General features: G+C 49.2%; 3 protein-coding genes across 11 annotated transcripts in view; all 3 read right to left on the bottom strand.

The window, feature by feature from the left end:
- Positions 1 to 822: 822 nt before the first annotated feature.
- On the bottom strand, positions 823 to 6,254 carry copg2 (COPI coat complex subunit gamma 2). Its single transcript, XM_029163829.3, has 24 exons — positions 6,100 to 6,254; positions 5,551 to 5,603; positions 5,394 to 5,474; positions 5,237 to 5,308; positions 5,068 to 5,147; positions 4,894 to 4,969; positions 4,690 to 4,782; positions 4,500 to 4,586; positions 4,265 to 4,422; positions 4,003 to 4,136; positions 3,853 to 3,920; positions 3,587 to 3,775; positions 3,406 to 3,501; positions 3,034 to 3,277; positions 2,872 to 2,947; positions 2,691 to 2,794; positions 2,489 to 2,614; positions 2,326 to 2,394; positions 2,064 to 2,245; positions 1,852 to 1,981; positions 1,664 to 1,761; positions 1,429 to 1,567; positions 1,244 to 1,342; positions 823 to 1,156 (listed from the first exon to the last, which is right to left on the bottom strand). Exons 1-24 carry the CDS (start codon positions 6,134 to 6,136, stop codon positions 1,026 to 1,028), a joined length of 2,622 nt encoding a protein of 873 aa, XP_029019662.1. The 5' UTR covers positions 6,137 to 6,254; the 3' UTR covers positions 823 to 1,025.
- A 639-nt stretch (positions 6,255 to 6,893) lies between these two features.
- ucn3l (urocortin 3, like) lies at positions 6,894 to 8,838 on the bottom strand. Of its 2 annotated transcripts, none has more exons than XM_029164141.3 (2): positions 8,552 to 8,838; positions 6,894 to 8,306 (listed from the first exon to the last, which is right to left on the bottom strand). In XM_029164141.3, exon 2 carries the CDS (start codon positions 8,296 to 8,298, stop codon positions 7,831 to 7,833), a length of 468 nt encoding a protein of 155 aa, XP_029019974.1. In that variant the 5' UTR covers positions 8,299 to 8,306; positions 8,552 to 8,838; the 3' UTR covers positions 6,894 to 7,830. The 2 variants fall into 2 exon arrangements, with proteins under 2 accessions (XP_029019974.1, XP_029019972.1); XM_029164139.3 differs by having other exon boundaries at positions 6,894 to 8,309; positions 8,552 to 8,828.
- A 2,253-nt stretch (positions 8,839 to 11,091) lies between these two features.
- The window catches only part of col7a1l (collagen type VII alpha 1-like), a 46,483-nt gene continuing 44,055 nt past the window's right edge, over positions 11,092 to 13,519 (bottom strand). For 7 of the 8 annotated variants that reach the window (XM_041072341.2, XM_029162735.3, XM_055511217.1 and 4 more), the window contains 5 exons: positions 13,417 to 13,465; positions 12,703 to 12,900; positions 11,827 to 11,898; positions 11,324 to 11,509; positions 11,092 to 11,240 (listed from right to left, as the gene is read on the bottom strand). In XM_041072341.2, coding sequence (XP_040928275.1) covers positions 11,221 to 11,240; positions 11,324 to 11,509; positions 11,827 to 11,898; positions 12,703 to 12,900; positions 13,417 to 13,465 — 525 coding nt within the window. In that variant the 3' untranslated portion in view covers positions 11,092 to 11,220. The remainder of the gene's footprint in view (positions 11,241 to 11,323; positions 11,510 to 11,826; positions 11,899 to 12,702; positions 12,901 to 13,416; positions 13,466 to 13,519) is intronic. The other variant, XM_055511216.1, reaches the window with a different exon arrangement.

The following is a 13,519-nucleotide window of genomic DNA, read 5'->3' as shown; positions in this document are numbered from 1 at the left end:
TCAAGTGTTGATCTTGTGGTTCCTGAATCAACTTGGTTGTGTCTTTAATGCCAATAAGCTCCCCCAACCACCTCTTCTCTGTAAGTGTGGGACCTGAGTTTATGGTTGCCTCAAGTACTGGGATTCATGGTGCCCTCTAGTGGCTCGTGCATGTCCACACCCCCTTCCCATTGTATTTTAACACTTGGGCAAAATTGTAAAACCAATGGTTGCTTCAGTATTCTTATTGAGAAAGCATGGTTTATTACAAACAGACATGGGGCCTGCACCTCATGCCTCAAGAATTACTAAAAAAAAACAATTCAAGAGGCATGAGAGGATTTCAGTCAACACAATGTTGAAAAAGAGAAGGAAACGCAGATTAGTACATGAGAAAATATTGGGCAAATGTGATCAATGTGCAATCTGCCCTAAAGTCCAACACTCTATCCATTGATATAATTAGATACATCAAGTTTCCATCATCCAGTTACACTCTGGCTTTGGTCAAATAATGATCTTACCTGTAACTGCCTGCTCTGGCTGATCCCTCAACCCCCAACTCATCCTCTGCCTTATGAAGGTAATTACGTGCAATTTCATTATTATTGATACTACTTACTCTATACAACACTTCTCTTACTGAGAGAATGAAAAGTCAACTTGCTTTTTTATACGTGTAAGGAATATGCTGGACAAGGTCATCAAGAGGTCCAGCTCTGTCCTGGGTTGTGATCGAGACAAGGTGCAGGACATAGTGGTTCGTCTGTAGGCTCTCTTTTTTTTTCACCCATTACCCTGACTCTGAGCTTAGTTTATAATAAAACTCTTCCATACTGAAGCTGGTGTTTGACAGTCAGACTTTATTGGAGATTGAACAGAAAAATATCCATATTAAAAGGAAACATAACCAGCAGACACTATAAAGAAACAGCAAAACACTTAAGTTCAGGTTGGATGCTGTCAGCAGAATCACAATTATGGAATATATACGTCCCACAGTCCATCATGCTGCTGATGGGCTGGAGGGGTAGCACTGAGCACCTTTAGCCCACAGACGCCAGAATGACGTCCACCACCGTCTCCTCGCTGCTGCGCACCGTCACCTGCATGGTGACTCCGTCGGCCAGCGCCAGGCGAGCGCGAACCAGCACGTCGTGACCTCCGCGGAACACGCCTACGGAAAGACGGAGTCAGATGTCAGCTCAACGCTTCTCACATACAACCCGATTTTGCCCTTAACAAATAAAAACATAAGTCTCACCAGCGAGGAAGAGGACGTGCGAGTTCTTGTTCTCTGGAACCTTGTCAGAGCGCTCACACGGCTGCATCCCCAGGAAGCTGATGATGTTACCCACGGCCTCTGCACACATGAAACAGCATATTCATTTAGCGCAAGGTGGTCAAATACATTGTTCACATCAGCAGCTACATTACGCTCTCACTCACCGTCAAGGGTCCGTACAGACGCCAAGGCGAACGTCTCCTCCTTCTCGTTCTCGTCTCCCACCTCCTCCCACGCGGCTCCAAAGTTGGGTTTCAAAACCTTCTGGATGTGGTCCGCGACCGTCACCTCCAGGTCCTCCAGCTGAAGCAGAGCAGTTAGAGAAGAAGTCAACATAAGTAAATAACAGGTGGGGAAAAACGTTTGACTTGGGTTTGTGCCGTCGCTAGGATTACGTACGACGTATTCGTCGTCGTAGCCGTCGTCGTCGGGTTCTCCGGTGTTGGGGTCGCAGTCTCGGACCAGGTACTTCATGGTACAGCTAAACGTACACGACACTGGACCCACGGGACACATTTGAACATTACTGTCAGAGCTGTTGAGCTGCATCTCACTGTACTTCATCAGGAATGTTCTTGCGTTCCTACCTGCGGTGGGGTCGTCATCAGGCAGACGGATCAGAGTGTAGCAGGACCCAGGTTGACTGTAGGGGAGGCTGAGGGCCGGGACGTAGTGTATCACCTCATAGGCCTCTGATGGCTCCATCTGTACCATGACCTGAAAAAGAACCACACGTTGCAGTCACAGATTAGCTTGGGATGAAACACAGAACTCAGTTGCCCAGTTTCAGCCTCAGTACCTTCTGCAAAAGCTGGTCGTTCAGCGTGTTCGTGCAGTCGAACTGGAACACCATGTGTCTAGCGAAGGTGTGCTTGATGCAGCGGACCACGTACTCGGTCTCAGCCTCCGTCAACTGCACCGGCTCCGACGACTTGAAGAGCGGCCCGAGACCCTGGAACTCTGGGATGGACGCCAGTTGTTCTGGAGTGGATATATAAATGAATAAGCGGCTCGCAATGTGACGCAGGCGTTATGTCCCACAGAAGCTTCAAGGCTCTTACCCTGGTAAATATCTTGGCGCGAAGGAGCCAACTTCTCTGGCAGCTTGCTCGTAGCAATCGGAGCGATTTCTAGTTAGGATCATCAACATTATCAGTGGATCCCTGACTATCCGATTACTGACTGCGATAACATCTTTGCAGACTAGTAAACATGTGGTCCAACCTGTTTTCTGTTCTGTGATGGGAGTGGTGGCCAGCGGGACGGTCTTCATGTCAAAGGGCTTCTCTGAGGGATCCAGCGTGTACTGGTGGAGGGACTTCTCCAGGCCCGGGATGGAGACAGACAGACCTGAGAGCGACATACAGACAGAAGTGTTACAGCTGTGAGCAGTGAACGGTGAACAGAGGCCTGAGCGTGAACTCACCATTAAAGATGTAGGCAGCGTTCAGAGCCTTCTGCTTCTGCTGGAGCACGTTCATGTAGAAAGTAGCTCTGTCGCGCACCTCGTCATCGCTGTCCATCATGCACCTGTGAACGCGTATGTTGACGTCAGGAAACATGCTGCATTCCCACAGTCTCAGTCAGTCACGTACAAACACTGGTACCTCTGCATCAGAACCAGGACGCTTGGCAGCAGGTCGTCGTTCTGGGCTCCAAACTTAGCCAAAGCACTGACAGCAGCTGAGGATCGAGGGAAAGAGCAACATGTAAATAATTACATCACAGAACAGCTGATAGACGCTTCCACATATAAACTCCACGCTTACCTGCACGAACGGCCTCGCTCTCCAGCACTACTCGGTTGAAGATGAAGCGGATGTACTTGGATGGCTGAGGAGTGCGCGGGCCCTCCTTGCCCAGCAGGTGCAGGATCTTGGTGGCCAACACCGTGTGTTCGCAGTCCTCGATGAACTCGCAGAGGTGGGCCAAGCCCGTCTCCTTGCTCTCTGGGTTCTCCTCGATGATGCTGATGATGCAGTCCACGATGGCTCGCTTGTATTCAAACCCACCCTGCAGGGAGAGGAGACACTGTCACTGTGGTGTGGCTCTAAAGTCATGTATGAAACACTGCTTTACTAGACTAGAGTGGTTGACAGACTTTGAACTAGTGCATGAGGACTGGCTAATGATCCACTTACATCATCTCTGAGCATGTTGGACAAGAAGTTCATCATGACGCTGTGCTTCCTGGGATACTTCTGGCACAGAGCACTGATGGCCTGAACCACCACCACCTGGTGGAAAAACAACAAGGGGCGAGATTTAGATTTCAAGTTTGGAAAATAACAGTAAAAACTCTGCAAAACTACAATGTCACACCTTGAACTCATCAGAGATCTCAGAAACAAAGGAGGAGATCTGCTTCATGAGTCGGTCGACGCTGCTCTCGCTGCCTGTCTTGAGCAGCGTGGTGATGGCCAGCGTGGCGATGCTACGGTTGGAGTCCGTGATCAGATTCTCCAGGTCCAGATTGCAGGCGGTGACAGCGGATGGATGCTTCATGGCCACCTGGTGGACACAAGGAAGGGGTCACTACAGCGCAGGAGATGCCAATCAGAGGGAAGGGTCAGAGGGCGACGCCGTACCTTGTTGAGGGTCCTGACTGCAGCATATCTCAGGGCAGCTTTTGGAGAACTGCAGAAGAGCTGCAGCACTGCAGGAAAGCAGTTCACAGGTAATGAGAAGAGCAGCTCAGTTTACATGAACACCACTGGATCAAGGGGCTGCATACCGACCTGACACAGCCGGGGCCAGCTCCCTGGCAGTGCAGTGCGGCATGTGGACGATGGCAGAGGCCGCCTCGTACACCACCATCTCGTTTTTGTTCCTCAGACAGCTCTCGATGAAGTCAAACAGGGGGCTGTCGTGTCTGTAGGAAGGACAACGAAATACTGCGTATATTGTCTGAATCAAAGGCATGATATGTGACTAGTAATAACTTCTCCTGAGGAATCATCTGGACGTTGGAAGTATCCAGATCGCCACAGGTCCACTCACCCTCCCTCGGTCTCATCCAGCAGCTTGCTAGCAATCCGGATCAGCATGCAGTAGGCAAAGGGAGACTTGAGTCCAGATTTGGTGAATTTGTTGAGCATCTTGGTGACAGCCAGACGGTCATTCTTCCTGAGGTGATACAACAGGCCGAGGGCGTGATACTGGAAGACAAGACACACACAAATGAGTTTGTGGTTTAAACACAGCCCCACCCTACACAACGTACATCAATACCCACCTGGACCATGATGTTGTCACTGGAAGCAGCTTCTTGGGCTTCATTGACCCAACGCTTCACCACGTCGTAGCTCATCTTCACCATGTGCTGAGGACACACACAACCAGAAACAGACATAATGTCAAGTCCCACAAGCAACTGAACACCGACACAAAACATTTGCATCTCTTCAGTAGAAATGCAGTCTTACCAGTGAGGACACCAGAGCTGAACTGGACACACTGGGCACCTTGTCAACAATAGCCTGCTTCATGTACCGTTCAATGGCCTGCAGCATGGTGGTCTGCAAAGAACCAACGGAGTATGAACAAAAAGTGGTCATGCATCATATAATAAAAGCAAAAGAAAAGCTGAGACTGGGTCTAGGAAAGAACTAATGAAGAGCAGAGCTCACGTCTGTAATCCTGCAGAGGGCTCTGATCGCAGGTCCACGGTACACGTCTTCCTTTCCGGTCATGTCTTTGGTCAGGCTGGAAAAGAGCAAATTACAAATAATTAAAACAATATTCTATATGTTGATTTTACTCCATTGTAACGCAACTATAACATTTAACAAATTGACACAAACCTGCTGGTGACGATGATGACGTCCTCAGAGATGTTGGCCATTTCCTTGATGGTCAGGTAGCACATCCTCCTCAAGGTTTGCTGAATCAAACAAAAACATTCAACATAGTAACTGTGCAGCTTGAGCTACAACGTAATCCGCTTCTTGTACTGAACTAATTCTATCTTACATCGTTTGACTGGAACAGCCTGGTCATGGCAAAGAATGCTTCTGTGGCCTCTGTGGTACCAAAATGTTCCCCCTAAACAAGCATGGAAATAAGTTAAACATGAGCACAATTCAACATTCAACAGATGGTCCTCGCGCATCGTTTAAGGAGAGCACACCTGGTTGAGAAGGTAGATAATCTTGGTGAGGATGTGGAGGCATCTTCTTGGGTTGATGGGGGTCTCGTTGAAAATACGCGCCTGTGAAGGGGGGGGCTTCAGTTAGTTTCTATTACATTTCTAATAGCAGCTTATTTCTCATTTATGCTAAACTCACCTCCTGCAACACGGCGCTCTTCTCCAGGTGCTGGAAAGGGTTGGACCCACTCCCTGCATGTCAAAACAGAAGAAGCAGACGTGCCCTTCAACTTTATTAAATCTGCCTGATTAACTTCAGTGACAACTGACGCGAAGGACGCACAAAACAAAATGAGTCACAAGCAAACAAACTTATATTCATTAATACACGCTGGAGGATTAAACGAGCAGATTTGACAAGCTGCAGTCAAGCTGTTACAACTAGCTTGCTAATGCTAACAGAGTTCTAACATAGATAAACATAGTCATGTTAGTGTTTCTGTGCCATTAGATGCAGCGATTGGAATTTGACGTTCATCTGAACCCTGTTCAACATCGCCATGAACTACACGACTTCAATAAATTACCTCACAAATCACAGTCCAGTAGCTACTATTAGCTTCAGTGAGTACGCTAAGCTAGCTAGCGCCGCATTAGCTTCCACGGCGATCAACATCATAAGAGCACTTTCACGATGTTTTTTACTCTAACAACGCCAACATATAAAGCAACGACTCTCGGCTCTTACCGGACTCCTCGTCCTTCTTGTCAAACTTTTTAATCATGGTGTCAGAACAAAGTTGATGCACGAGAGTTAGGATGCTCTCGCCTCGGTGCTGGAGAGAAGCTACTTCCACGTAGCCAAAGCAGAACTCACTTCCTGTTGCAACGTCCACGTCTGCGGAACATACGTCAGCGCCGTTCCGTTGCGTGGCCGCCAGGGGGCGCTAAAGGACGCGTGCTGATACTTGTGGTTCAGAAGTTGGCACGCTTGCTTTCTGCTATCCTGAAGGAGACCTGGATGAGCTTGGGCATTCATTATTTGGTAGAAGCATAACTAACTAGTAACAAGGCCCTTATTGTTTTTAGCTATGATTATTTTTCACAATAATCTGCAGTAGTTACGCTCCACAGGTGTAACTGTGTCCGTTTGTTGTAATGTCTTATTTTATATTTGTGGTAAGGGTGTAGGTCTCACAAATGGCCACAGGGTGGAGACATTGTACAGGTTTCAAATACTTAGATGAAACTTATTATTTGTTAGAACCCTTAGCGGTGAAGACTAAACTAAATCCTAATCAAAGTAAGCTCAACCCCATTTAAAGTATTGTATGCTTAGGTAAACACATAACGCGAGTAAACAAGGAATGATAGTTAAGATATTTAACAACATTAATATCCACCAGTAAATGAGAACTACGCCGATCCGCGCCCTCTTGTGGACAAAATGTATAACTGCGTCAATGTTCAGCGTATCTTTGGCATTTCTATGGAATTTTAAATACGTAGCTATATGAATAAATGCATTCAACCATTCAAGCGTAGGTAGGTACATCTGCTTTATTTGAGGAAAAATAATCCTTTATTTTGCGTATAAAAATAACATCACATCTGGTGAACACATACATTCTCATGCATTTGCATTTTACTGTGTTTCTTGATGCTGCACTTGCTTTAAATATTATATCAGTGTACATGTGCAGTGCTGTGTCTTTGCCTCTGTCAGTGTGTCGCACTTCAATCTGGAATTGCTAAAGGCTCCCAAGTGATCGTCTAAACAATAAAAGCATTTTAGATAAACAAATCAATAAAGCAGCAAAGACAATGGAGAAAAAAAACCTTCTTACTGTGAAACTGTAATAATGCCAGTATGCAACAAAATTAATATTTCATGTGGTTTTGTTCTTGTAGCTCGAGATATAAATGTTGAGGACTCTGGGGCAAACTAAACACATTAAACATGCATTTGATTGAAAAATATATATTTTTACTGTTATGAGGCAACTTGATCTGCTGAATAAATCATTTAAAGATTTTAAAGGAATCTGAGATAATTGCAAATCCAAATTTCACTGCTCAACGACTTTAAGGCCCTGGACCATGTTAGGATTCAACACTGTGACACTGTTGCTATTCTCTAAACATAAATTCAGGTTGGTGCGTAATTTAAATGAAGTGAAGCGCTAGACACCACTAGAATCAGAACCTCATACGTTCTCGTCCAACCTTCGGTGATAACCGTGTCATCTGTTAGAGCCAGGGACGGTTTCCAGTGGTGTGACAGAACCGACGACCTTTAACACGACAGCGACTCACTCACAATGATCGGCACCAGGAATCTGCGTCTACCTGTAACTGGAGCGAGCAGGTATTTCAAAGAAAACACCGTCCCCTTGCGGGAACAAATCAACACCATTACTTTAACGTGAATATGGAATGATTCGTGACACCGCTCTCGTGGTGAATTTGTCCAGCGAGTTCATTTTCTCCGTCCAATCTGCGCCAGGAGACGCGCGTTCTCTGCCGCCTTGGCTCGCAGGTTCTTGGCCTTGGCCACGTCAAAGAGGACGTTCATGATGTTGGTCGGGACGTCCAGGGACAGGGTCAGCCTGCTCCTGCGGTCCCCTTTGCCGCTGTTGCGGAGCATCTGCCCTCTGAGCTTGGTCCGGCTCATGAAGCGGTAGTTTGCGGGACTTGAAGTCCTTTTCTCTCGGCTGGACTCGGCAGAGGCGGAGGAGGAGGAGGAGGAGGTGAGATACTCCGCGGACTGCAGGAGGGAGCCCAGCCCGTCCACGGGGGAGTAGCCCAGCTCGTCCTCGACTCTACGCACCCCCACTGACATCTGGTCGTCGCACAGGAGGTCGGAGCCGTAGAGGCGCAGGCACAGACTGGAGGTCGGCGTGCACAGGACCGAGAGCAGCAGCAGGGTCTTCAGGGACGAGAGCATGCTGTGTCCTGCTGCAGCAGCGAGAGAGGGGACGCCAAAGAGTTAGTGCGTGTCGTTTAGATGCGCGCACGGAAAACCAGCGCATCAGCAAACATTTGTACTGTTTAACATTTAAAACGAGGCTACAGCAGCTTCACGCTCAGTTTTCACTACGGTAGTTAAGGACGCGCAGAAAATTAAAAAGTGCAAAAGTCCTTGAATAAAGTTCAAAGAAACGCACTCGAATCGAATCAATAATATATGTGTAACTTACCGCTCGTGTCCTAAGACTGGAGAGAGAAACGTGGGGTGACGCGTATCCAAAGCGGGGCAAACGGGCAGGTTGGACCTCAGCCGTGAAACGCTGCTAATAAATCCCGACGGGCTCCGGACGCGCGCGGAGGTCAGCGGCGCTCACTGTCTGACCGGCAGCGTGTCTCGCTCGTCCATTCACGCCGCACTCATTTAGTAGGAGCCGTCAAAACGCAGCCCTACGCCAGCAACCACGTCATCCCGGGCACGTTCCGCTCCGCTGTGAACTACCCCATTGGTTGTGATGCGGTGATGTAGTGGTAAATAAAAAAGTTGTCAAATGTGACCTCCCTCCGGTGAATCACGATCACACGCACGGGGAGAACTTTGATGTTTTTCACGTTGAAGGTTTAATGTTTAGGTTGAAGTAATAACCCATAACGGAACCGTCTGTCCGTCAATAAAGGATATTTTGCAGAACTAAGAAAATGGCAGCTCTCCTTCAGCACCACGGACAGCTCCCCAGCCCACAAAAGCCTTTGTGGTTATTAATGTTGTGCTCATTTGTTTTTCCAGTGGAGAAACAGGCAAACTGAGCCATCGTGACAGTTTGTAGCCTAGCGCCCCTTTTAATTTAAGCCACAGTTTGACTAATGCATTTGAGCTGCCAGGCTTTTGGCTGTGTCCGTCTTGTCTTTGAAGCCTTCATTCCAAGCATTCGTTGAATCTGCATCTGCTGCGGGTTCGTAGATCTAAAAAATTTAAATTGGGCAAGCGCTAGCCTGTAAGCCAGTGTGTAGAGTCGCACCCAGGGGCAGGACGTCACCCCAGATCGCTCTGCTTCTCCGTGCCTGCGAGGAAGACGAGCTAGCAGGCCAGCGGCCAGCAGGGCAACACAGACAGTGGGCGCCGCGCTATAAAACCAACGGCTTCATGGCTTGCAGCGGTCCGTTTACAATGCAGCCGCAACACTTGGCTTTCGCCAGATGCTCCCGCAGAAACATGTGCGGACGTGGTGAACTGGAGAGGGAGCTCAAGCAACCGGCAGGAGTCACTGGAGGAGAACAGGCTGCAGCAGGAGTCGTCTCCACCGGCTGGCAGCCGGATGCATGACATTTCAAAGACGGAGAAAGGGGCGAGCGCGATGGAGGGATATTTGGTTTTAAATGGAGGAAATGTGTTTGTGATATCTGGAGAACACTGTGGCTTAATTAAAAGTGTGACTGCACCTGCAACGCACACACGGCTGATGTGCACGACCGTGTCAGACTGACAAAAGAGTGGGGAAGGAGCGGGAGGATCAAGAGGTGTTGGGTCAAGCTCTAATGAGCACTGACACTGCAGGATCAATATGACTTGTGTTCGCTGGTGTAATCAGTCCGTGACGCACCGTGCTGCTCTATCCGCCGCTCTGCAACCGATCTCTGAAATTGAATTACTCCGTCCTCTTCAACTCCAATAGAAAAATGGCACATTTGTTGTTGCCTGTTGCTCGGCTGAGGTGTAAAAGCGGGGACCAGTCTGCACATACACCACCAGACCAGGTGGGAAGTCTCACCTGCAGGAAAGCCGGGCCCTCTGACATTAACACAGGCCTCGAGTCTCATCTAATCTGTCAATCAACGTCTCAGGGTGAGAGTCTGGCTCTGACTCGGTCACTTAATTTAATGCTACGAGCTAAATTTAAACGAACGATTCATTTTTCTGTATCAGATTTTTAGCAACAATCCCATCATGGAGGACCGACAGCTGTGTGCCAGAACTTTATGTGTGTGCTCCGCATAAAGTCAAAACTTCCAGCTGCTGGTGGATTCAGAGGAAATCCTTACAGTCTGACTCATTTGGCCCCAATGCACCACACGTCAGTTCATCTGCAGATGATTTGAAAACAACTGCTCCTAAGCTGGAGATTTTTTGCAGCGTGGGACTGTGAGGACTTCATTAGCTGTGGATGGCAGGGGGCGTGGTTCAGTGACAGCAGCCTGTCACCGCGGGCTGTGCAGCCGTATCTATGGAGCGTGTTCCTATGTGGGAGTACGCGGCGGGGCGGAATCGTGACGGGCGCGAGAGGAGTCTTTAGTGGCTCGCCGCTGGAACACGCGTGCATCGAAATTCCACTTTAAATAGGGATTTCTCTGCTGACAAAAGGAACTCAGCCCACGGGACAGAAATAATACTGTGGTATCCTCTGCAAAGCGTCGGCCAATGAAAAGCTCGTAATCCGAGTTGTGTCAATGCGCTGCCCCCGCATCGACACCCACGCAGGAATCCCCTGCTACCGCCGGGCCGCTCTGATGGAAAGTCCTCCAGTGGGCGCCTCGCCGGGCCCCCGCCGGCTCCCGGCCTGCCCCGCGCCACCCCCCGCCACAGCGACATACGCAGCAGCGGGGGAGGCAGCAGGCAGCGAGCCGCCGCCGCCCGGTGGCTCCGAGCAGACGGGAGCAAGGACAATGGGCTCGACACAAGACGAGCGTTACGTAAGGAGATGAAGAGGTGGGGAGGCGACAAGAGACCAGGAATTTACGTTGGAAAGCTCGTCACATAAAAGACAAATTCTCCCAGAACAGTTCCCAAAGTGTTTTATAGTTCACGTTATCAATTTCAACACGTAAAATATAAATAGCAGTGATAAGAACAGTGCAACACTTCACACAGTTATGTACAGGCGGAGGCTGCTCTGCGTCGCTGGCTTCACCTCCGGGGCTCCGAGCCTGCAGGGGTGCAAACGCGGGGTCAGTGCTGTGGTGTGTTGGCGTTCACGGCGCCCCCACGCGCCCCCGCAGCGCTTCCCTACCTCTCCTCCCCACGCCGCACCAGCCCTGGCACTCGTCCCTGGAGGAGAAGCGGTTCCGGTTCCCGCCGCAGCCGCCGTAGACGAACGGCCTGCACGCCCCCGAGGGCCGGTGGAAGTACCAGCGCAGGGCGTAGTCTGAGCACACGCCCTCCAGCATGGGCTCCAGGCAGCGCTCGCTCCCTGGAGCTGCAAGACGGGTGAGAAAGAACCTTCACACACCTGCTACCTGAGCTCCGCGACACACAGTCACAGGTTTATTCTCCACATTGTTCTATTCCACTCAGCATCGGTTTCGTTTCTGCAGTGGCTCTGTTCATAAATCACAATCACATCAACGCTGGGATTAAGTTTAACCGTCTTATCGCTCTCTTCCACCCTATGCTCTTAATTTTGGCTCGTTGCCCACATCGTAGATGAAACGAAAATATACAGAGCAAGTAGACAGGAGGAAGATGAGAGGAAGCAGACAGATAAGAAGTAAATCAGTCATCTTGGCCACTCACCAGCGGTGTTTGTTCCAAAAACCCTTCTTTTCTTCCTCTGTCCCAAATCCCCAGTCCCGCCCTCAAGAGAACCTGAAGGCAAAACCAGCGAGAGCGAAGCTTGCATTCAGGCGGATTCAACCGTCAGAGAAACAACTGTAAGTGGACCAACGCTTCAGCGATGCAAGAGGAAACCCTGGACCTCGCGTGATCCCTGCAGCCACAGGTTCATGCAGCAGGACTCACGTTTCCCACAGCAAAGAGACCAAACCGGCCGTAAAGTCAGTAAAGGATGGACAGAAACAGGCTCATGGTTCAACGCGGTGAAGGTTCTGCATTAAAGTGTGACCTTAGGCTGTGGCCCATTGTGCTCAGCGACTTTACGTACGCCATAAACAAAGCGGTTATTGTACGTTATGAATAAACATGCTGACATTGGCGCTGGGCAATGACAGGCTCACTCCTTGATTAGTTTTCTTGTTACAGTTACCTGAAGCAAGAGCTGCAATAATTTAAAATGCAGGAACACGCCGTGGCCTCGGGGCCGTACGCGCTAATGAGCTGCATCAAACATTTTTTGGGCCTTTTTTTTTAGAAACACAAAAACTTTAACTCCTCAGTTAGTTTGCTTTTCGAAACGGGCACATTTAGTTTTGCTGAAGTGCCTCTGTCCTTCAGTGACGACGACAAAAGCGATCATCTGGGGGATGACAGAGTTCCCACTAGTCCTCGTAATCACAGCTGTTACTCATAAGTGTGACACACGTAGCCATGTGGTCACAGCACAGATCTGACCACACTAACACAAATGAGACGTTTTGTAAGGCATCTGTGTGTTTGGCCAGAGGCTCAGGAAGCGCTTATGTGGTCGTGTATAACAGAGACGGTTCTTTTCACCAGTGTGGTTAGGAAACGTCTCCTTTCCCACGTCCACTTCCTCCACCCAGTCTTCATACTCCTCTTCCTCCTCCATCTCTCCCTCATGGACGTCACGAGAGATGGATATCACCACGTCCTCTGGCCCCTTCCTGTTGTCAGTCACCGCGGTCGTTGCGTCTGGATCCACAGACTTGACCATGAACTTATACTCCAGACCTGTAACAACACCAAACACACAAGTCTGTGCTTTTTTCATAGTGTGAATATAGACACATTTTCATGCCTTGTTGCTGCACTGGTTAAAAGGAGCGTCAAGGTTGAACAGGGCAATCACGCTAAACTCTAGACCAAAAGACTGCATTTGGGGGCAATGAAGAGCAAATAAAAGGCTTTGTGGTGACTTGTTTAGGGTCTAGGAGGCTGATACACACTAATCTAGATTGTCATGAGTCCCTGAGGCACATGGAGCCCCGGAGCTGATGTTTGGTTTCTAATAACGTTAACGCAGTCTTTGGATCTAGTGGATCCTCGGTTGTGTGTCCTAATTAATGGCGCTCTCGTGTTTGTGAATGGCTTCTACTGGTGCTGGTATCATGGGGCGTGTTCCTCTGAGAGAACAGAACAGATGGCGCAGCACACGCGGGTGCCGTGCTGCAGCCGCACGACCTCCACGCGCACACAAACACGGCCCCGCAATGAGCACATGTTCAGGCAGGACGCAGACACGCTTACCACACTTCTCCACCACCTCCTTGGTGACCAGCTCCTTCACTTCTTCAGTCTTAAAACAGAGAAACACAAGAGGTTTAACTGACTGGATCATGTTCATAACGTG

This window comes from Betta splendens, chromosome 9, assembly GCF_900634795.4.
Source record: "Betta splendens chromosome 9, fBetSpl5.4, whole genome shotgun sequence".
NCBI lineage: Eukaryota > Metazoa > Chordata > Actinopteri > Anabantiformes > Osphronemidae > Betta > Betta splendens.
This window is presented reverse-complemented; position numbering and strand designations above follow the sequence as displayed.